At 36.5% G+C, this 23,311-nt stretch overlaps 1 protein-coding gene across 4 annotated transcripts in view; it reads left to right on the top strand.

Annotated features, from left to right (window-relative positions):
- The window catches only part of Znf566 (zinc finger protein 566), a 28,081-nt gene extending 5,448 nt beyond the window's left edge, over positions 1-22,633 (top strand). Inside the window, exons 2-5 of one of the 4 annotated variants that reach the window (XM_021721223.3) lie at positions 4,909-4,971; positions 9,432-9,558; positions 9,773-9,871; positions 15,724-22,633. In XM_021721223.3, the coding sequence (XP_021576898.1) occupies positions 4,963-4,971; positions 9,432-9,558; positions 9,773-9,871; positions 15,724-16,748 (1,260 nt within the window). In that variant the 5' untranslated portion in view covers positions 4,909-4,962 and the 3' untranslated portion in view covers positions 16,749-22,633. Of the gene's footprint in view, positions 1-3,106; positions 4,972-9,431; positions 9,559-9,772; positions 9,872-15,723 lie in introns of those variants that run through there. The other 3 variants (XM_021721224.3, XM_078033174.1, XM_040279500.2) reach the window with 3 other exon arrangements.
- The last annotated feature ends 678 nt before the right edge of the window (positions 22,634-23,311 follow it).

Below are 23,311 nucleotides of genomic sequence, written 5' to 3'. Positions count from 1 at the left end.
CTACCATGTTTTTGTTGGGCAAATACTTAAAAGTAGAATTGCTAGATTATATGGTGTTCCATTTTATGTTCAACCCAGCAATTTATGAAAGTTCCAGTTGATCCACATACTCTCCATTATTTGATATTATAATCTTTTATGTATTCTGTTTATTGTGTAGTTAAATTTTATAGTAGTTTTAATTTGCATTTCCTTGACGCATAAATGATGTTCAGCACCTTTCTCTATGTTTATTCGCCACTTGGATCTCCTCTTTTTTGAAGTGACTGTTCAGGTAATCTTGTTCACTTTCTCCTTTTTAATTTTTTTTTTTTTTAAGTTTTAGGTGGACACAATATCTTTATTTTACATTTATGTGGTGCTGAGGATCGAACCCAGGGCCTGGTGCGTGCTAGGCGAGCGCTCTACCACTAAGCCACAACCCCAGCCCTCCTTTTTAATTTTTAAAATTTAATTTTCAGGGCTGGGGTTGTGGCTCAGCAGTAGAGTGCTCACGTAGCACGTGCGAGGCCCTGGGTTCTATCCTCAGCACCACATATAAATAAATTAATTAAATAAAGATATTGTGTCCAATTACAACTAAAAATAAATATTTAATTAAATTAATTTTTATACTGTGAAAATGCTATAAAGAATTCCCATATACTCTTCACCCATCTGCCTACATAGTACAATTGTGAAAACTGAGAAATTTATACTGATGTAAATTTTTTAACTAGTTTATTGAACTTATTCAAATTTTAAATTTTGTTAATTGTACTTTTCTATTCCAGAAACTAATCAAAGATCTCCTATTGGTTTATTTTGTCTTGTCCCATTAGCCTTCCCATATCTGACATAGTTGTTTAGCCTTTATTTATTTATTTATTTGGTACCAGGAATTGAATCCAAGAGCACTTAACCACTGAGCCACATCCCCAGCCCTTTTTATGTATTTATTTATATTTATTTTGAGACAGGGTCTCACTAAGTCGCTGAGGCTGGCTTTGAACTTGAGAGTCTCCTGCCTCAACCTCCCAAGCTGCTGGGATTACAGGCACGTGTCACTGCCCCAGCTAGCCCTTTATATCTGTTTTAAAGATGATTTTGAACAATATTGGCCAGTTATTTGGTAGACTTTTTTCCTTTCTTTCTTTTGTTTTTAATTACTGCATACTTCAGCTTGTGGCCTGAAAGTCAAAACCCTTTGAGATAAAAACATTTCTGTCCTATAGCTGGCTCCTGAAATCCTGGACATTTTTCATATTAGAGGCAGGTTAAAAAATAAACTATTTTCTTATAAACCTGTTTCCTTTTTGAAGTAATATTTCTTGTTCTGCTTATCACTGGCAATGTTTGCTGGGCTTGTCTACCGATATTTGTTTTTTATCTGTGACATAAAAGATGATCTGAGGATTGGAGTGAAATCTATAAACTGACTAGCCCAGAGTCTAGCTCTTTACAGCCACTCAGTTAATAGAAGGAAAATTGCAATCTTCCATCCAAAAGGCAAAACATTCGATAGATTGTAAGAATAGAAAGTTCTACCTGGTTGAGGTGGCTTGTGCCTGTAATCCCAGCAGCACAAGAGACTGAGGCAGGAGGATCTCAAGCTCAAACCAGCTTTGGCAATTTAGCAAAGCCCTAAGCAACTTAGCAAGGCATTGTCTCAAAATAAAACATAAAAAGGGGCAGGGGAAGTGGCTCACTGGTTAAGTGCCCCTGAGTTCAATCCCTGGTACCAAAAAAAAAGAAAGAAAGAGAAAGTTCTAATTTTTAGGGGGAGGCTTTACATAAGTATACATAATTTCTCTCTCAGTTATAAATAACAGAAAAACCAAAATGAAAACACCCTGAACAGTAAAGACTTTAAATATAATACAGGAATTGTTTTCTATTGCTACTACAAATAATTTCCAAAACCAATTCCATGGGTCTGAAGTCAGTGGGCACAGCCATTCATTACTTGAGTCTTCTACTCAGGGCCTCCCTACTAAAATCAAGGTATCAGTTGGACTGTCCTCTCATTCGGAGGCTCTTGGGAAGCTTTGTTTTCAAGTTCATCCAGGTTGTTAGAAGAATTTAGGTCCTAGAGGTTCTAGGACCAAGGTTCCATTTCCTTGATATGGTCCCCTTCATCTTTGAGACAACAGCAGATTGAATTGTTTTCGTCCTTCTAATGGAATGCCTTTTTCAATTTAGGCTCATCCTTCATATTTCCTCATGGTTAAACTTAAGTCTATGCATTTTTGGCAAAAAGATCACTGAAATGGTGGTGTTCTTCTCAATGTGTTGTATCAGAGTTATGTGATATTGTATTTTGGTATTAATAGTGTTTTTTGGGACTGGGGTTGTGGCTCAGCTGTAGAGCGCTTGCCTAGGACATGTAAGGCTCTGGGTTCGATCTTAAGCACCACATAAAAATAAACAAATAAAATAAAGGTATTGTGCCCAACTACAACTAAAAAATATTTTTTTAAAATAGTGTTTCTTTGATCACTTGATAAAATCACTGCTATTCCCATTGTCTTAAGTAATATCTTGTGGGAAGACAGACACTTCAGGACTGTGCAAAAATCTTATTTCTCATCATGTTTCCCATTAATTTTACCCTCAATTTATGAATCTTATCTATAAGAACACTATGATATTTGACTAATGGTGATTTCTATCAATCCTTCTACATTTAATCTGAATTTTACTGTAAAGAAGGACTATCTATTCCTCATGTATATTTAACTATTTATGGACTCTTGGATATATATTTTATTTTATTCTCTGAGTTTTATTCCATTATTATCATTATTCATTTGCTGCCCAGAGTTTAGCCCATTTTGGCCTTTAGGAGTTACTTAAGTTTGAACCTGTGTCCTTTCAAAGCATTTTTTTAAAATGAGCATTTTCTTACTTTCTAGCACCATTCACTATTCAAAACTTACCTGGTATTTTCCCTCTTCCAGCCCTGAAATCAGCAATTTCTTCATGGACCCCTAATTTCTTTTATCAGAGAATGAATTTATAAACCAAGATCTGGTCATTGGTGTGCCCCTGCTGGATTTCAGTCAGCAGAAAGAGCTTTAAAAAAAAAATATATATATATATATACACACACACACACACACACACACACACACACACACACACATACACACATATGTACATATATATGTATGTATATAAATTTTGCTACATGCATTTATATCTGGTATACATATATATGTGTTTACATATATATGTTTGTACATTATGTATGTATTTGTTGTTCTTGTTGTTCTAGAGATTTAAACCTAGAGCACTTTACCACTGATCCCTTTTTATTCTTCTTTTTTGGCGGGTGGAAGGGAAGTTGTAGCAGGGATTGAATTCAGAGGCACTTAACCACCTGAGCCACATCCCCAGCCCTTTTTTTGTATTTTATTTAGAGACAGGGTCTCACTGAATTGCTTAGCACCTTGCTTTTGCTGAGGCTGGCTTTGAACTTGTAATCCTTCTGCCTCAGCCTCCTGAGCCTCTGGGATTACAGGCATGTGCCTCCATGCCTGGCTTTGTTGTTCTTTTTGATACAAGGTCTCGCTAAATTGCTTAAGACCTAGTTAAGTTACTGGGGCTGGCCATGATCCTCCTACCTCAGCCTCCTGAGTTTCTGGGATTATAGGCATGTACCACCACACCTGGCTGTTTATATATTTTAAAACTACAAATTTGGGCTGGGGATGTGGCTCAAGCAGTAGTGCACTCGCCTGGCATGCGTGCAGCCTGGGTTCAATCCTCAGCACCACATACAAAGATGTTGTGTTCACCAAAAACTAAAAATATTTTAAAAATTCTCTCTCTCTCTCTCTCTCTTAAAAAAATAAAAAAAAACCCTACAAATTTAAACCCATACCTTCAATACCAATTTAAAAATCACAGTTTCTGTCAAGAACAGTAAAGTATCTGAAATTTGACCCTGCGTGTCAGCTACCAAGTTAGTATGACACAGTTTCACAGATGTTGGCAGAAGACATGGGACTTTTGGGTCAGCAATATTATTTTGTTTGCTTTTCTGGGTTTCAATTATCGTGTGTGTGTGTGTGTGTGTGTGTGTGTGTGTGTGTGTGTTGCTAGGGATTAAACCCAGGGCTTTGTGCATGCAAGGCAAGCACTCTACCAACTGAGCTGTATCCCCAGCCCTATGGGTTTCAATTATCTTAAATCAAGACCTGTTATCCCACAAATCCTCTTAAACTATGTAAGATTGTTTTTTCTTGTTAGGACTTGGGACCTAATCATACTAACCAAGCTTACTGAAAACTGTTTTTTTTAAATATGTATTTATTTTTTATTACTTTTTAAATTTGTTTTAATTAGTTACACATGAGAGTTGAAAACTATTGACTTACTTTTAGGAATTACCCATTAACATAGGGTACAAGTAAAATGATACACACACAGGATATATATTATAGCATTCTTTATTATAGTGAAAGACTGGAAATAACCAAAGGATCATTAACTACAGATGAGTTGAAAAATTAAGATATGTTCATTCAATGAAATGCAGTGTGATTATGAAGACAATTACATATCATAATATGTACTGGTTGGGATTCATTTTAAGATATATGAATTCCAACCAGTAAAAATAGCAATGTCTATAATAGTATGTATAATTATACTATAATTAAAGTAAAAGAATTTTATATCCTTGTATATGTGTATGTTTACATGTACACAAACATATATTCTTTAGGCCATCTTTATCTTGCTGAAATCCTCCTGTTGTAGTCCAAATAGAACTGTCTCTTGGGAGTTGGGGGTGATAGGAGATTGCCCATTCTTCTCATTGATAGCTCTCAAATGTTTGTGTGGGGTGAATAGAGGGGAGATTTTCATTCTGGGAGCTTTGAGGCAAGTGGGATCTCATGTCTCTCCTTTTGCCTTTCCCAGCTCTACCGCTTTCCAAAAGAGGAACCCAGAGGTCTTTCAACAAATATCAAAGCCATGGCTCAGGTGAGATGCTATTTCCTGTTGCTCAGATAGAAACATTTTTACCTCTAGCACATAGGAACATTTGCTTTCTCATCTTGGTGCTTTTTATTTTTTTTAAAAAAAACTCCTTTTAGACAGTCTAATTATAAGTAGTGCCAAAGTGTTCTTACTCTTATGTAAAAGAAAGGATATTTAGTAGGCCAGTTTAAAATTTTTTCCATTGTTGGTAATAGTTATAGAAAAAAGAAGTGGCTACATAATCTTATTTAATTTTTATATTCTTAAGTTGTAGATAACAGTTAGGCATCCATATTTCTCTAAAGAACTTTTAATCAGAATTTTAAAAAAAAATTTAATATTTATTTTTTAGTTATAAGTGAACACAATGTCTTTATTTTACTTTATATGATGCTGAGGATTGAACCCAATGCCTCATGCGAGCTCTGTACTTCTGAGCCACAACCCCAGCCCCTTAAACAGAATTTTAAAATGGAATTTTCATCAGAAAATGGTTTATCAATCATTCTTTTTATAGTTTGAGCTGTAGATGGACACAGTATTTTTATTTTTTATTTATTTATTTTTATGTGGTGCTGAAAATCGAACCCAGGGCCTCACACTGTGTGGGAAGTGCACAACCCCAACTCCTCATCATTTTTTTAATTGAAAAATTATTTAATGTAAAAACAGTCTGACTGGGTTGGGGTTGTGGCTCAGCTGTAGAGTGCTCACCTAGCACATGCGAGGCTCTGGGTTTAAACCTTAGCACCACAAAAAAATAAAATAAAGATATTGTGTCCATCTAGAACTAAAAAATAAATATTAAAAAATAAAAAAACAGTCTGACCCAAAGCCAGGCGCTGTAGTAAGTGCTTGTAGTTCCAGCTACTTGGGAGGCTGAGGGAGGAAGATCACTTTAGAATAGGAGTTCAAGATTAGTCTGGGAAACATAGTGAAATCCTGTCTCTTTAACAACAACAAAAGTCTGACCTAGATCAGGTTTAATGTTTTTTACATTGGTTACCAGTTTCCCCTTTCAGGACCTGAGCTCCATTTCCTCCTAAACAATCCAGTACCCTTTATAGTTGCCTCCATTTGCTGGGGTGGGAGTGGCTGGCGGGGCCGGGTAATAGGATTAAACTCAGGGGCACTTGATCACTGAGCCACATCCCCAGCCCAATTTTATATTTTAAAATTTAGAGACAGGGTCTCACTGAGTTGCTTAGTGCCTCGCTTTTCCTGAGGCTAGCTTTGAACTCGTGATCCTCCTGCCTCAGCCTCCCAATCTGCTGGGATTACAGGTGTGCACTACTGTACCCAGGTACAGTTTCCCCCTTTTTAAAACAATGTTTACATGCTCCCTTACTAAGTGCTTCCTATCTCCAACTTCTTCCACAAATCCTGATAGTACAGAAATATGTTCCTCATATTGAATTAATCTAATTTGCCTGGACACTTGAATGGGAAAGAAGTAAGCAACTAGGGCACATAGAGAGAAGCACTAATTATCTCCACAAACCTTGGTTTTCCAGTAAGAATTTTTGTAATGGTATTGTTCAACTTCAGTCTTAGTACATGGCAAGTTCTCCTGGTTTATGAGATTTTTAGGTTTGGGAAAATAACTGCTGATTGATTAAAGCTCTAATACTCCAGTATGCATCCATGAGATACTGATATCAAGTGGGACGTGGTAGCACATGGTTGTTATCCCAGCTACTTGGGAGGTAGAAACAAGAGGATCACAATTTCAAGGCCAGCCTCAGCAACATAGCAAACCCTGTTTCAAAATAAAAAATAAAAAGGGCTGAGGATGTAGCTCAGTGATCTAGTGCCTCTGAGTCAGTCCCCAGTACTGGAGGGAAAAATTGATAATACCATTATGTTAATCTGGATCATCCACCATCATTTTTCTATAACTCAGGAATAAGAGGGACTTAAAATTGGACAGTGGATGGTTAATATCGAGCCATTGTCAAGGAGGTCTTTAAAGATCACTTCTGGCCTAATTTTTTGATTGAAGGCAAAAAAAGTTAACATTTATATCCTTACAATAGAATGTTAATCAGTGAGAAATAAATATACTTATAAAAGCATTTATTGTAACAATTCTTATGATAGTAGCATCAGGATGAATTAGTGTTAAATTATATGCAAATTTAATTTTCTAAAATAAAATATTTTTAAAGCCATTTACATATGTTTTCAAGTGAAGTAAAACTCTTCCAGTCCTGCCCCATCTGCATTTAACTTTTTGTTTGTTTATTTGGTTTTTTGGTATGAGAGATTGAATCCAGGGGCGCTTACTCACAGAGCCACATCCCCAGCCCTTTTTAATATATTATTTAGAGACAGGGTCTTGCTAAGTTGCTTAGGGCCTCACTAAGTTGCTGAGACTGGCTTTGAACTTGAGATCCTTCTGCCTCAGCCTCCCAAGCCACTGGGATTACAGACATGTGTCACTGTGCCCAACTTCAACTCTTGAATATGGTTAAATTGCTGTCTTTTGATAAATTTGTTATATTTATGGTCCCTCGATTCACTTCAAAATAAAAAGGGACATCATATTCCCATATTTTACTTTTCATTTTTCCTGACTCTGTTAAGGAAAAACAGAGTCAGGAAAAAAGCCTGGCTTTAAATATCATTCTTCTCTGCATTAAAAAATGACAAAATCATAGAATTTGGAGGGAAATGGATGGCATTAGAGCAGATTATGCTAATCGAAGCTAGCCAAGCCCTAAAAAACAAATGCCAAATGTCTTCTTTGATATAAGGAGATTAACTAAGAACAGACTAGGGAAGAAGAGCACGAAAAGAAGACCAACATTAAACAAGGATGAGAGGTGCGAGGGAAAGGGAGAGAGAAGGGAAATTGCATGGAAATGGAAGGAGACCCTCAGGGTTATACAAAATTACATACAAGAGGAAGTGAGGGGAAAGGGAAAAATAATACAAGGGGGAGGAATGAATTACAGTAGTGGGGGTAGAGAGAGAAGAGGGGAGGGGAGGGGAGGGGAGGGGGGATAGTAGAGGATAGGAAAGGCAGCAGAATACAACAGACATGAGTATATCAATGTGTAAATCAATGGAAGTGTAACTGATGTGATTCTGCAAGCTGTATACGGGGTAAAATGGGAGTTCATAACCCACTTGAATCAAAATGTGAAATATGATATATCAAGAACTATGTAATGTTTTGAACAACCAACAATAAAAAAAAATATCATTCTTACTGGGCATAGTGGCACATGCCTGTAATCCCAGTGGCTCTGAAGGCTGAGGCAGGAGGATCACAAGTTCAAAGCCAGCCTTAGCAACTTAGTGAGACCCTAAGGAATTTAGCAAGACCCTATCTCAGAATAAAAAATAAAAAAGGTTGGGGATGTGGCTCAGTGGTAGAGTGTCCCTGAGTTCAATCTCTGGTACCAAAAAAGAAAAAATTATTCTCTATCAAGCCATCTTATGGCTTTATTCTAATATACTCTTTCATTTTCCCTGGGGTTAATTGTTTCTTCTACTACTTGTTTAGTTGTTTGTGTTGTAGCTAAGAGTTCCCAGTATTGTTGCCACATGCCACAGTCAATAAATTTTCTATCAGGAACACATCAGTTCCCTTTGAACATAGAAACTTCCTTCCTATTCCATTGTCTCCTACTCCCATCTGATCTGGTTATTCTCTAGACCTGTGATATAGCTTTCCTAAGACTTTCCTTTTATCACTTTCCCTGGATCCCCGCCCGCCTCCCATACGCTCTCTCTAGTGTTCTTTACCTGTTTCCTGAATCCCATGTCATCTTTTTCAGGTTGACTCCCTCATTTGGGTGGAATATATCCTCCAGTAGTTTTCCTAGGAAATTGTATTTGAGTCCTTGTATCTCTAGAAATGTCATTTTTAAATACTCAGAACAGAGTAGAGAGTTTGGTTTTAGAATTCTAGGTCAGAATTCATTTTCTCCCCCAGGATATTGAAGAATTGTTCTTATTATTTCTTGCTTTTAGAGTATTCTTGAGAATTCCATTGACCCTCTGATTCTTGATGCCTTTTATATGACCTGCTATCCTTTGGATGCTTTTAATGTTCTGTCTTTATCCCTTATTCTGAAATTTTACTCTTACCTATTTGAGAGAAGGGGAAGAAAAAGAAGATCTCATAGTATTCATGATTTATTGTATGTCAGGTATCATGCAAGGCATTGTGAACACAATTCCATTAATTACAATACTCATCTTGGCTGGATTTTTGTACCTTCCCACCCTTGTTCAGATGATAAAAATATCCCACTAAACAGAGAGTTTTGTCTGGAGAAAATAGAATGACATGGAAGCACAATGATCCTGTTGTGCTCTTTTTTTACAGTCCTCTATATGCATCCCAGACATTCATATGCTCACTGTATTTCACTTCTGCTACCTTAATCTTTTTCTCCTACACAAAACATTTCTTTTTATTAATCAAGTCATATATATGGTTGTTGTTCCAGGAGTCAGTGATGTTCAGTGATGTATCTATAGACTTCTCTCAGGAGGAGTGGGAATGCCTGACTGATGATCAGAGACATTTATACAGAGATGTGATGTTGGAGAATTACAGCAACCTGGTTTCAATGGGTAAGGACATCTGTCCATAATAATTCAGATTCTGCCCTTGGAAGGTTTGTTTCCTCCAGTATGAAATGTTCTCCTACCTTTCATAGACCAGTTGGAGTCCTACATCCTTTCTTTGATCCTTCCTATAATGTCATGTCTTTCTTTACAGTGAGGAGTAGACTTGAAATCTGAGTCAATTCTCATTCTACATTTGTGTCATTACTTCTTTTGTAAGCAGGACATTCCATTTCTAAACCAAATGTGATCTCCTACTTGGAGCAAGGAAAGGAGCCCTGGTTGGTTGACAGAGAGCGGACAAGAGGCCAATGGCCAGGTAAGTGAGGCACAGCAGGTAAAGATCCAGTTGGTTAGTGGAGAGACTGCTTCTTTGACATGCTCTCTGAGAAGCTCCCCTCAAAATCTTTAGTCCAGCTGTGCATAAACTTTCAAAGAAGGTTACCTTTTCCCCTTACATAACTCATTTTGTCTGCTTTTCTGCTCTTACCTCCTAATTCTAACTAGCCTGTACTCTCTTCCACCCTGTCTAATGATATTTCTTTCTGTCCATATTTTGGATCCAGTTTCTTCCCAGCTTCTCATCCTCTTGTATTTAGTCTTGTAAAAACATCACTGTTTCCTGAAATATATGTTTTCCTACATTGCCAAATGTCACATTCCTCATGACTAAAATACTCAGGGTCACTCCAGGTGAACTGGTCTACGTGAAATAACCACACAAAGACAGACAAACACCTTTTTCTTTGGGTCCTGTGACGGCTCCTCTGACCTTAAGGGTCCACAGAGAGAGAGAGAGAGAGAGAGAGAGAGAGAGAGAGAGAACACATGCTGAACCCTTCTATTGAGAAGAAGCCATTCAAATGAGGCAAGGGGTTAAGTTTCAGGGGGTTGGGTCTAGCTTCCTGACATCTGCTGTCAGCAGGTTGACTGACATCTAGGAAGGCCACGCCCAAAGACAAAGCAGGAGAAGGAGACACACAAAGGGCGTTTCCATGGAACATTCTATTCCCAAACAGGGCAAAGGGTTAGTATTACAAAGGAATAGGTGAATTTAGCTCCTGAAGACACACCTTCTATTTCCAAGGCTGGTACAACGCCTAAGTCACCAGGAAATATAGTAATCAGTCAGAGCCTCTTGCTTCAGGATGAAGGCGTAGGTCATTCAGAATGGCTTCCCACAACCAAATACTTATTTTCTTTAACTAATTTTTCATTTTGGATCTAGGAGCTCCAAATCTTTACTGATTCAATCATATTTTTAACCAGTATTTACTGTTTTACTAACATGTGTTGCAAAAGCAGGGGCAGGTTTGTATGTCTTAAGCTCAAGATACTAATTGGATATAGCATAAATGTCATATAGGCAATTTTATACATAAGTCGAGGTCAAATCAGGTTTGGAGAATTTGGAGAGCCTTCACTATAGAAGTACCCAGCATTGTACTGGATGAGATAACCTAGGGGCATGAGTATATATTAAAGGCAATGACAGCACCCTTAAGTGCCCCAGTGTCTAGAAGTCTACAGAATACAAAGGTATGGCAAAGAATTGTAGGTTGAGCAGTTGGGGATAGAAGCCAAACTCATGGGAGACAGTGTGCCATAAGGAGTAGATATTTTAATAGTTTCTACATGCATTTTCTCATATAATTCTTGGATGCGTGCTCTCTCACTCCCCTTTTTTTGTGGAGGAGTGGTACTAAGCATTGAACCCAGGGATGCTTAATTACTGAGCACATCCCCAACCTTTTTTTTTTATTATTATTAGCTGTAGGTGGACACAATAAATTTATTTTATTTATTTTTATGTGGTGCTGAGGATCGAACCCAATGCCTCACACATGCTAGGCAAGTGCTCTATCACTGAGCCACAACTCCAGCCCTCCCAAGCCCTTTTTTATTTTTTATTTTAAGACAGGGTCTGAGTTGCTTAGGGCCTCACTAAGTTGCTGAGACTGGCTTTGAACTTGAGATCCTCTTACTTCAGCCTCCCAAGCTGCTGGTATTACAGGTGTGCGCCATTATGCTTGGCATTTGTGTCTTTATTTTTGAGACAGAGTCTTACTTTGTTACCTAGGCTGGGTTCAAGTAATCCTCCTTTCAAGTAGTTAGGACTACAGGTAAATGCCACTACACTTGGCTTAGTTATTTTTAATACTTTTGTCTTTTAACTAAAGTAAAAAAGCAATTTATATACTACTGGTATATTATTAGAGTCTTCTAAATATGACTGTTTGTACCTTTATAGTGAGTTTTGTATTTTCACATTGTGAATGTCCTTTTGTTTCTATTTGGAAAAAAAAAAAAAAACTCTTGGCATTTCTTATTTTTTCTTATTTTTTTATTCTGATTTATTATATATGACAGGAATGCATTGCAATTCATATTACACATATAGAGCCCATTTTTTCATATCTCTGGATGTATACAAGGTATGGTCACACCATTCATATCTTCATACATGTACTTTGGATAATGATGTCTTTCTCATTGCACAATCATTTTTAACCCTATCCCCCTCTCTTCCCCTCCTACCCCTCTGCCGTATCTAGAATTTGTCTATTCATCCCATGCTCCCCCTCCCTACCCCACTATGAAACAGCCTGATGCTGGTTGTTTTAATGAATCATAATTATAGCCATAATATTTATCAGGTGGTTAGTATGTGCCCAATATTGTTAAAACACTTCATGACTAGATTTCTTTTTATTGTCATTTTTTGTTTGTTTTTGATAGAATTTTTTTAATATTTATTTTTCAGTTTTTGGTGGACACAACATCTTTATTTTATTTTTATGTGGTGCTGAGGATAGAACCCAGCGCCCTGTGCATGCCAAGGCAAGCCGTTACCAGTTGAGCCACATCCCCAGCCCCTTATTGTCATGTTTGTTGAGATATAATTTACATATGGTACAATTTGCCCTACTTAGTTTTATAGTTATATGAATTTTGACAACACAAATATGAAAAAATGACAACATATATGGATGTGTACAGTACTACAGTCAAGATACAGAATATGTTACCTTGTTCTCCTTCACTTCCTACTTTTTAAACAAATAGAGAAATTAATTTTAATACATTTTCATTTAACCCAATGGATTACCAACATAATTTGCTAAGAAAATAATTGTTAGTAAGATATTTCATGTTCATTTTGTTTATCTTAGTAATTCTTTGGAATCTAATGTCTATTTAACACATACCATACCTCAATTTAGACTAGACACATTTCAGATACTCAGTAGCCTCATGTAACCAATGGCTCCTTTCTCCATCTTTTACCTTTTGGTGAGAGATATGCTGTAGACTGCATGATGAGTCCCTTATCACTAACAGACCAGATCACTTGGAAGACAGGACCTCAGACAATGAAGTGTTATTTTTTGTTGAAATCCATCTGAAAGGGACACCAAAGATATGAACTTAGAATATACAAGAGTAAAGCTGGGTGCTTTATTCTTCCCTATAAGACTCTATTAGACTGTGAGTTGGTTTCTTCATGCTTTTGGTGGGAATAACTTCAGTTAGGTGGCCTTCTCCTAAAAAGTGGCTCTCTCTCATTTCACTTCCTACCTCTCCAAGTCTACAGAAGGAAAGGTGCTTCACAAAATTTGTTGGTTTCCCTCAATCTTACCCTTACCTTTTTAAATACCTTATTAAACAGTTTTTACCCTGATTGATCTTTTTCATCCTTGAATCTTGAGTAATGTTTTTTTTTAATTATAAGAGTAAAATATACTCATCTCATATCACAGGCAATGTATATATACATACCAGATTAATTATATATTAAAATATAATGTATAAAGTGCTAAAACTTTTAAAGAAAATATTTGTGTGACATTGTGAAGAGAAATGGAAAACAAAAAACTACAAAATAAACAAAAGTCTGAAAACTTAGATATTTTTGTGTAAAAATTTATTAAAAAGGCTTGAAAGAGACTTGAATTGTATTACCAGTCATTTTTGTTTATTTAAGATTCTTAGTTGGCATCCATTATTTTTAGAGCTTGGTATATGTTGTTCCAGGATCTCCTAGCTTTGAGAGTCTGGGTTGAAAAATCTGCTGAGATCCGAATTGATCTTCCCTTATAGGTAATCTGGTTTTTCTCTCTTTAGGCCTTTAAAATTCTGTCCTTATTTTGTGTGCTAGGCATTTTTATTATAATGTGTCTTGGTGTAAATCTTTTGTAGTTTTGAATTTTGGGTATCCTATAGGCTTCTTGTATTTGATTTTCCAGTTCATTCTTCATGCTTGGGGAATTTTCTGATATTATTTCATTGACGAGATTGTGCATTCCTTTGGTTTGAATCTCTGAACCTTCCTCTCTCCCAATAAATCTTAAATTTGATCTTTTGATGGTATCCCATAATTCTTGGATATTCTATTCATGGTTTCTTACCATCTTCACTGTGAGGTCAATTTATTTTCAAGATTGTATATTTTGTCTTCATTGTCTGAGGTCCTTCTTCCAAATGATCTAGTCTGTTAGTGATGCTATCTATTGAGTTTTTTAATTGGCTTGTTGTTTCTTTTATTTCAAGGGTTTCTGTTTGTTTGTTTGTTTCAGTATCTGTATCTCTTTCTTGAAGTAATCTCTTGCAACCTGTATCTTCATTGGAGTGATTGATTTTTGCCTGTATCGCTCACTTAGGTCATTCTTTAATTCTCAAATCATTTTAGTTATTTATATTCCGAACTCCTTCTCTGACATTTCACCTACTGAGCTATCTGTGGATTCTATTGTTGTAGTATCTTGATTTGTTTCGGGCACTTTCCTCCTTTGTTTTTTCATGATGTCTATGTGGTTTGGTTCCTGGTTCTGTGAGGTAGTTCTGTCATTTGGGTCCATTGGGTTTAGTCTGGAGCTTGGACATGTGGGGGCCCTGGGTCCTGGATTAACCTGGTGCTGGCTTCCACATGAGTAGGCCTGGGAACCCATAGCATGGGAGTGTTTTTGGAGCCTGGGTACATGTGGGCAGGTCTGAAGTTCTTGTGGGGACAGGCTTGCAACCTGATTATATGGGGATGGGCCTGAGTTATTAGTCTTTGTGGGCCAGCTTGGAGCCTGGGGTCATAGGACTGGTCTATTGCTGGGGTGGGCCTGGAAGTTGGGTCCACTAGGGGTGCTGGCCTGTTTAATTGGTCTGCATAGATTGGCTATCACTTGGACTGGCCTGGAGTCTGGGCCTATGTGAGTCACCTAGAACCTGGGGCCATAGGAGTTAGTCTGTCAATGATGTGGGCTTAAAGTCTTGTGCCAATTTGGTGCTGGGATTAACTGGGACAGACCTATTGTTACCATCTTCAGTAAAGTCAGATACTCAATTTGTTCCTTCCCTGAAATGTTATCTCTGTCCTGTTTCACTGCCTGGGCTTTGCAAAAAGGTGACATGGGTAATATAACACCATCTTCCTACCCTCTTCAGTGTATCTTTTTTCTTATTTCTAAACTCTACTCAGCTATTATAATCTTTCATCTTGATTGCCTAGCTATTGTGAGGGTATTTTCAGACATGTCTAGTTGTTCAAATTGATGTTTCTGCAAAGGGACAAACACCGACAATTTCTATTCTGCTAATAGTTTTTATTGTCTGTTTTAAGGTTTTATTTTAGCTATCATGACTCTAACTTGTAGGTATCTCACATCATTTTTTTTCTAATAAGTTGCTTTATTTTATCAATACTATGTCTCTTAGTCTTACTGAGAATGTGGTAAAAAGTATTTATTTCTAATCTGTCCTCTACTTTTATCATGATCAGATTTAATACCTTACAACTATCAAAAAAAAGTTTCAGTGTGATTGTGTTATTTCAAACTCTTTTCCTTATTTAATTGAGAATGTTATTCCACAGTAATATTAATTACCTACTATGTGCCACATATTTGACAGTATTCCTGTGTGATCTTCTTTTTCATTTTTTTAAATTGTTAATAGACCTTTATTTAATTTATTTATTTATATGCAGTGCTGAGAATTGAACCCAGTGCCTCAGTATGCAAGGCAAGCACTCTACCACTGAGTCACATCCCCAGCCCCCCTCCTGTCTTCTTTTCTCATCCATTTTTTTTAAACTTCATTTTAATTCACTCATTTCAATTGAAGTTTCATTCTTCCCAAATAATAAAAATGTTGAGTGAGTGCTTTTGTATTTTCTTTCAGTCCTGGAATCAACATGTGAGATCAAGAAGTTATTTCTGAAGAAAGAAATTTATGAAATAGAATCAGCCCAGTGGGAGATAATGGGAAGATTGACAAGACATGACCTTCAGTGCTCTAGTCTCACAGATGATTGGGATTGTAATGGCCAGTTTGAGAAACAACATGGCTCTCAGGACAGGCACTTCAGTGAACTGATAATCACCCATGAAGATGTGCCTACTTTTAGTCAACACCCATCCTTTACATTACAGCAACTTATTAATAATAAAGAAAAATACTGTGCAACAAAAGAATATAGAAAAAATGTTAGACATGACTCTGAATTTACTACACATCAAATTATTCATACCATTGAGAAACCTCATGAGTGTAAGGAGTGTGGCAAGGCCTTTAGACATCCCTCAAGACTTGCTCATCATCAGAAAATTCACACTGGCAAGAAGCCCTTTGAATGTAAAGAATGTGGGAAAACATTTATTTGTGGCTCAGACCTTACTCGACATGACAGGATTCACACTGGTGAGAAACCCTATGAATGTAAGGAATGTGGAAAGGCTTTTAGTAGTGGTTCCAACTTTACTCGACATCACAGAATTCACACTGGAGAGAAGCCTTATGAATGTAAAGAATGTGGGAAAGCCTTTAGCAGTAGTTCAAACTTTACCCAGCATCAGAGAATTCACACCGGAGAGAAACCTTATGAATGTAAGGAATGTGGCAATGCCTTTAGTCAGAGTTCACAACTTATTAAACATCAAAGAATCCACACAGGTGAGAAACCCTATGAATGTAAAGAATGTGAAAAAGCTTTTCGTTCTGGATCTGACCTTACTCGACATCAGAGAATTCATACTGGTGAGAAACCCTATGAATGTAAGATTTGTGGGAAAGCCTACTCGCAGAGTTCACAACTTATTAGTCATCATAGAATTCATGCTGGTGAGAAAACCTGTGAATACAAGGACTGTGGAAAGAACTTTAATTATAGTTCACAACTTATTCAGCATCAAAATCTGTACTGGTGATAAACCAGAATATATAAAATGGGTGGGAAGGTTTTGATTATGGCTCAAAACTTTTTGACTATCAGAGAATTTATCTTTCTGATAACCCTTCTAAACATAAGAATGTAGAACATTTATTTATTAACTACAGCTTATTTAGTCGAAGAAAAATCATGCTGGAGATACATAATATAAATAGAATATATTTTGGAAGCTTTTTAATAAAAATTCATTTTTCATTTGAATTCAGATTATTCAGTCTAGTAAATATTAAAAAAAAATACTTGACCTTTCTGATATTCTTATACATCATAGAATTCATGCACACATATAATCCTGTGACTTTCATTTTCTTTTTTCCTTTATTTCTATAATTCTTACATTATTGATATTTTAATCTATCTTAAATTTATGACTATAAAGATGTTTTTACATCATGTTTTGTAAAATGCCTTTATTTTTAAAATATCTCTAATAACTGAGAGAAGTAACCTTTTTATTTTTGAAGATGCCTTTTTTAAAAAATGATATTGGGGATTAAACCCAGGGGCGCTCTACCACTAAACTACATCTCCATCCCCTTTTTATTTTTGTTTTGAGACAGGGTCTCACTAAATGGCTGAGGCTGACTTTGAACTTGAGACCCTTCTGCCTTAGCCTCCTGAGTTGTTGGAGATTTACAGGTATATACCACCATGCCTAAGTGGCTTGTTCCTTTTAGCTCTTATAAAATTAAGGATTTCTTTTAGTAAAAATATTCATAAAAGATGTTCCACTCAATAAATAGGGATTTTTAAACACTTTCCTGATGTTTCCTTGTGCTACTATGATGTCTTATTAAATCCCTACTAATGGACATTGTACTTTCCTCCATTTTGCCACGATACATGCAAAAATGCATGTCCCTCATAGAAATTCTCTCTAGGCATATCTGTACTATGTGTTTTATTTTAATGTAGAAATTAGTCATGAATATGTTTTGCTTATTAAAAATTTTATAAACATTACAAATAAGGAAAAACATATCCACTGACTGCCATCCTTCTATTCATTCCCCTTTCCAAAAAATTAGTCATTTTCAGTTTGTTACTTACCCTTCCTGATACTGTTTCTATTTGAGAGTCAAGATGTCACTGTTGCCCAGACTGGGCTCAAACTCCTGGACTCAAGTGACTCTTGCTTCAGTTTTCCAAGTGGCTGTGACTACAGATGTGTGCCACCATGCCCAGCCCTGTTTTTTTGTTGTTGGTGGGTTTTTTTTGTTTGTGTGTTTGTTTTGTTTTGTTTTTTGTAGATGGACACAATACCTTTGTTTAATTTATTCATTTTTATGTGGTGCTGAGGATCGAAACCAGTGCTTCACACATGCCAGGCAAGTGCTCTAACATTGAGACACAACCCCAGCCACCCCAGCCCTGTTTTTATAGATGTATTTCTCAGTGGAAATTATAAAATGGAGATATTTATAATACCTACCTCATAATACTTCTCGAGGATTAAATGAGTTGAGACAAGGTGCTTAAAATTGTGCGGGCCATGTAATAAATACATATTTGCTGTATGTTAATCATTGTTTTTATATTCATTGTTGTCATCAGTATTATTTGTTGAAAGATATTAACTTTCTGAAGACCTTACCATTAAGCAGTATATTAAAGACCATGTAAGAGTAATATGTTAAGAAATTTTTCCATGATCACTTCTTTCCTATTGAACATGAAATAATCCTGGGTGTTGATGGGGGAAATGTTAATAATATGTGGGAAGGACTTAGACTAATCTCCTTTTTGCTACATCATATGATACCTGGTATAAAAAAAACTACAGATAGAACGTTGGTGATGCTCATGAAGAAAAAAAAAACAAAGATAAACAGCATTGTTTCATGGGAGAAACATTCAGACTTTGTTATTCTGAATATAATGTTTTTTCAGAAACATTTGAAAACCAAAAAAATTATTTTTAGGTTAATACAAATATAAATTTAAACACAAGGAACAGAATAAATTAGCATGATATCAATTAACTAGTTATAATGAAGCAGCAAAACCAATTTCTTTTTAATCAAAACTTTATCAAATATTCAAAGAACCATTATATAACAGTAGATGTCTCCTTTTGCCATTCTAAAAATCTTGATGCTAGCAGTTGATTAGGGAGGTATGAAAAAGACTGCTGTTTTTCACTGTCAGATAAAGCATATGTGTACCCTAAACAAATGATCCAATGGTAAGTGTCTATTTAATAAAGAAAATTAGAAACAAACCTCGTTGGGACACGAGATGTCCAGTGTCCCGTTCAAGTCAACTGTGATGTTCTAAGAAAATACAGGCCCAGAGAGAGAACCCAAAAATTCACTTTGTCATCAGGGTTTTTGTTACTAGTGGTAATAGTGTTTTGTTGTTGTTGTTTTTAGTACTGGGGATAGAACCCAGGGCCTCACATATCCTGAGCAGATGTTCTACCACAGAGCTATGTCCTCAGTCCGTGTGTGTGTGTGTGTGTGTGTGTGTGTGTGTGTGTGTGTGTGTGTGGTGCTGGGGATTGAACCCAGGGCTTTGTGCATGCAAGGCAAGCATTCTACCAACTGCTATATCCCCGCCCTCCCAGTCCTGTTTTTTGAGTCAGGGTCTTGCTAAATTGCCCAGACTGTCTTTGAACTTGTTATCTTCCTGCTTCAGTCTCTGGAGTAGTGTGGATTACAGATGTGTGCCTTTGCACCTGACCAAATATCTACATTTTTGAAGTGATAGCTCCTGATTTATAATTGATCATTCATAAAAAAAAAAAAAAGGCCAGGCCAGGTGGCACTCACCTTGTAATCACAGCAGCTGGGCAGGCTGAGACAAGAGGATTGCCAGTTTGAAGCCAGCCTCAGTAACAGCAAGGTGCTAAGCAACTCAGTTGAGACCCTGTCTCTAAATAAAATATAGAAAAGGGCTGGGATGTACTCCAGTGGTTAAGCGCCCATTCATTCCCCAATTCCAAAAAAAAAAAAAAAGCCAAAGAAGATATGTCATCTCTACTCTTTGTTGTTTTTTGTTTTGTTTTATTTGAACCAGGTGTGCTTAATCACTGACCCCGACCCATATCCCCAGTCCTTTTTATTTGTTATTTTGACACAAGGCCTGGAAATCCTGCCTCAGCCACCTGAGTTGCTGAGATTACAGCCATGTACCACTGGCCTGGCACAGTAGACGGTTTTTTTTTTTTTAATTTACTTTTTAGGTGTAGATGGACACAACACAATGCCTTTATTTTTATGTGGTGCTGAGGATCGAAACCGAGTCCCGCCGGTGCTAGGCGAGCACTACCACTGAGCCACAATCCCAGCCCCACAATAGGAGCTTTTAACAGGGCAAATTCCTTGGCCCCATAAAGGTTTGGGGGCATGGGGAGAAATAGTACAGTACAAGGTAATTTCCCTAAAGTTTCATAGATGTGAACAGTTTCCAGCTGAAATTTTTTTTCCAGAGATGAAATAGCTGAATCCAAATATGAAGGGTTTTTTTCTTTTTTCAAGGTAAGGACTTGTTCTACTTCTAATATTTTCCTCTATAAGCAGTTTTTACTTATTCTAAGCATCATGTCAGTTACCATTCTTATGCTATAGAGTAATACATACATGAAAATAAAACTTTTTAGGGTTAACCTATTGACTGTCTTAATTTTGCAATTGCATCAAATACATCAATGGAATTATATATTGTGTTCTAGACCAAAGGTCAGCAGACATTTTCCATAAAGGGCAAGAAAGGGGGTAAGTATTTTAGCTTTTGTGGGCCATAATATTTCTGTTGATACTGCTCAACTCTGCCATTGTAGTTCAGAAGCCTAATAAAAGTACCTTAAGAAATCAAGTTGTCAGGCTGGGGTGTGGCACAGTGGTAGAGCACTTGCCTAGCATGTATGAGGCCCTGGGTTCGATTCTCAGCACCACATATAAGTAAAATAAGTAAATAAATAAAGGTCTATCAACAACTAAAAAAAATTATTAAAAAATCAAGATGTTTGTGATACTAGAGATTGAACTCAGGGGTGCTCTACCACTAAGCTATATCTCCACCCCTTTTCATTTTATTTTGAGAGAGTGTCTCCCTAAATTCCCTGGGCTTGCCTCCAACTTGGGATCCTGCTTCAGCCTCCTGAGTTACTGGGATTACAGACTTGTGGCATCACACCCAACTCCTTAAATTTTTATTTTTTGGTTTTTTTTTTTTTAACCCACAGTTGGACTTTATTTAGGATTAAGTTAATGTTTTGAGATGGGCTTTTCTTGTGCCCCAGTTTTCATACTTAGCAAATAGCTGTCTGGTTTACCGGACAGGTAACTATTGTGGGGAAGGGAAATCCGTATATTGTTGCCAGAGGTCCATCCTTTCATACCCTACCACTCTAATTTTTCTTAAATTCTGTGTAAATAGGATTTTTGTTTTGTTTTTGTTTTTGTGGTACTTGCTATTAAATCCCAAGCCTCATGTGTACTTGGCAGTAAGAGGTTTTGGACATTGAATTACTTTATTTTTACAGTTTTAAAGAGGTAAAATTTTTGGATGTGAGGGCGATCTGGCTGTGACATCTATCTGTCACCCCATTGATCGCCAGGGTTGAGTCAGCTGATCTGGCTGGCTAAGCGGGTGTCCCTTTCCTCCTTCACCGCTCCATGTGCATCCCTCCAAAAGCTGTGTGCTGGGTTGAAGAGGATGACCTTCCCTGATAGACTGTTCTTCGGTCAAGGTTATATGAGTAGCTGCGCTCCCCTGCTAGAACCTCCAGTCAAGCTCTCAAGATGTAAAATTTTGCCACACCTGTAATCCTAAAGGCTTGGGAGGCTGAAGCAGGAGGATCACAAGTTCAAACCCAGCCTCAGCAACTTAGCAAGGCCCTAAGCAACTTAGAAAGACACTGTCTCAAAAAATATATATGTGTGTGTGTGTGTGTGTGTGTGTATGTGTATGTATATATGTATATATATGACTTGGATGTGGCTCAGTGCTTAAGCACCCCTTAATCACTGGGTTCAATTCCCAGAACCAAAAAAAAAAAAAAAGTGAAATTTTATAATGAGTTTGCGAAATGTAGAGTGAACAAAAATACCTGCAGATGGGAGAATTATTACAGACAGATGATTCTGGTCTAATGTTTCACATTGTTATCACAAAGAAAACTGGTAAACAATGAGAATTGCCAAATGCATTTCTATTTTGTTTTATGTGCATATTTGGAGGATTAAGTCATCATCTAAAATTACACTTTTATATTAAGTCAATGAAACAGTGCCATTAAATGAAAAGGAAAAAAAATCAATCTCTGTCCCTGTCCATTCCTTATTGTCTTTCCATAGCTGTTCACTTTGAATAATGCCTAAAGCTTTCCCTTCATGAATTTCTTTATGCTCAAATCATAATACACAAATAAATCATTATATTTAAAAGAATGGATAGGGCTGGGATTGTGGCTCAGCGGAAGAGCGCTCGCCTAGCTCGTGCTAGGCCCTGGGTTTGATCCTCTGCACCACATAAAAAAAATAAAGGTATTGTGTCCATTTACAACTAAAAAAATAAATTTAAAAAAATGGACAATACTTTATATATTTCTCTGGAATTTGCCTTTTTACATTCAATTACATTTTTAATTTTTTTCTTCAATTCAATAGATAACTTAGTCTTTAATAATTACAGTATGTTCCACAGTATATGTATGCCTTTGCCTCTTCAAACATTTCCCCAATTGTTATTTCTGATTGTCTTCTGTTCTTTATATTTTAAAAGTAATGCTTCTGGGATGGTAATATGACTCAGTAATAAGAGTACTTGCCTAGAATGTGCAAGGTCTTGAGTTTAAGTCCCTAGGATTGGAAAAAGAAAAATAAAACAAAAAATAGCAAAGAGTAATGCTACAATAAACTTTCTCATATTCTTATCTATTTTGTTTCCCAAGCTATTTCCAATGTTTACTTTTTCTCTGTGTGTGTTTCTGGAGATCGAACCCAGCACCTTGTGCTTGCCAGGCAAGACCTGCTGCTGAGCTATACTCCCAGTCTTGTTTCCAGTGTTTTCTGTTTCTTAGAAAAGTTTTGCTTATAGAAAATTTCGGACAGCCAGGGAATAAAGGAGCCAAGTGCAGTTTTCTGTGACTGTGTATACAGACATATAGATTTAACATTTTAATCTATCTGGAATTGATTTTGGTTCACAGTATGATACAGGATGTCAATATTTTTCCATCCAGAAATAAGGTGAATTGTGCTAGAACCAACTATTAAATTATTCATTTTTTCCTACTGAACATTAAAATACTATGACATGTATTATAGCTCTTATCCTCATATCTATTTCTATTTTCTTTGTTCCATCAATATTTGACTTAAATTTTTCAAACACTTTCATTGCTTGGAAATAAATAATATTGCATATTATTAATATTAATATATAGGTTATTATTTGGAAATAAAGACAGATGTTTCTCCATAAAATTTAAGTTGTTTTATCCAATTTGAATAAAAACTCATTGGGTTTATTCTTTGAATTTTATATTTTATTTAAATACAGAGAACCCCAAATGACTGCACAGTTGGCATTGAA

This window comes from Ictidomys tridecemlineatus, chromosome 15 (genome assembly GCF_052094955.1).
Source record: "Ictidomys tridecemlineatus isolate mIctTri1 chromosome 15, mIctTri1.hap1, whole genome shotgun sequence".
NCBI lineage: Eukaryota > Metazoa > Chordata > Mammalia > Rodentia > Sciuridae > Ictidomys > Ictidomys tridecemlineatus.
The sequence above is the reverse complement of the archived record's forward strand: the minus strand, read 5'-3'. Positions and strand labels throughout refer to the sequence as shown.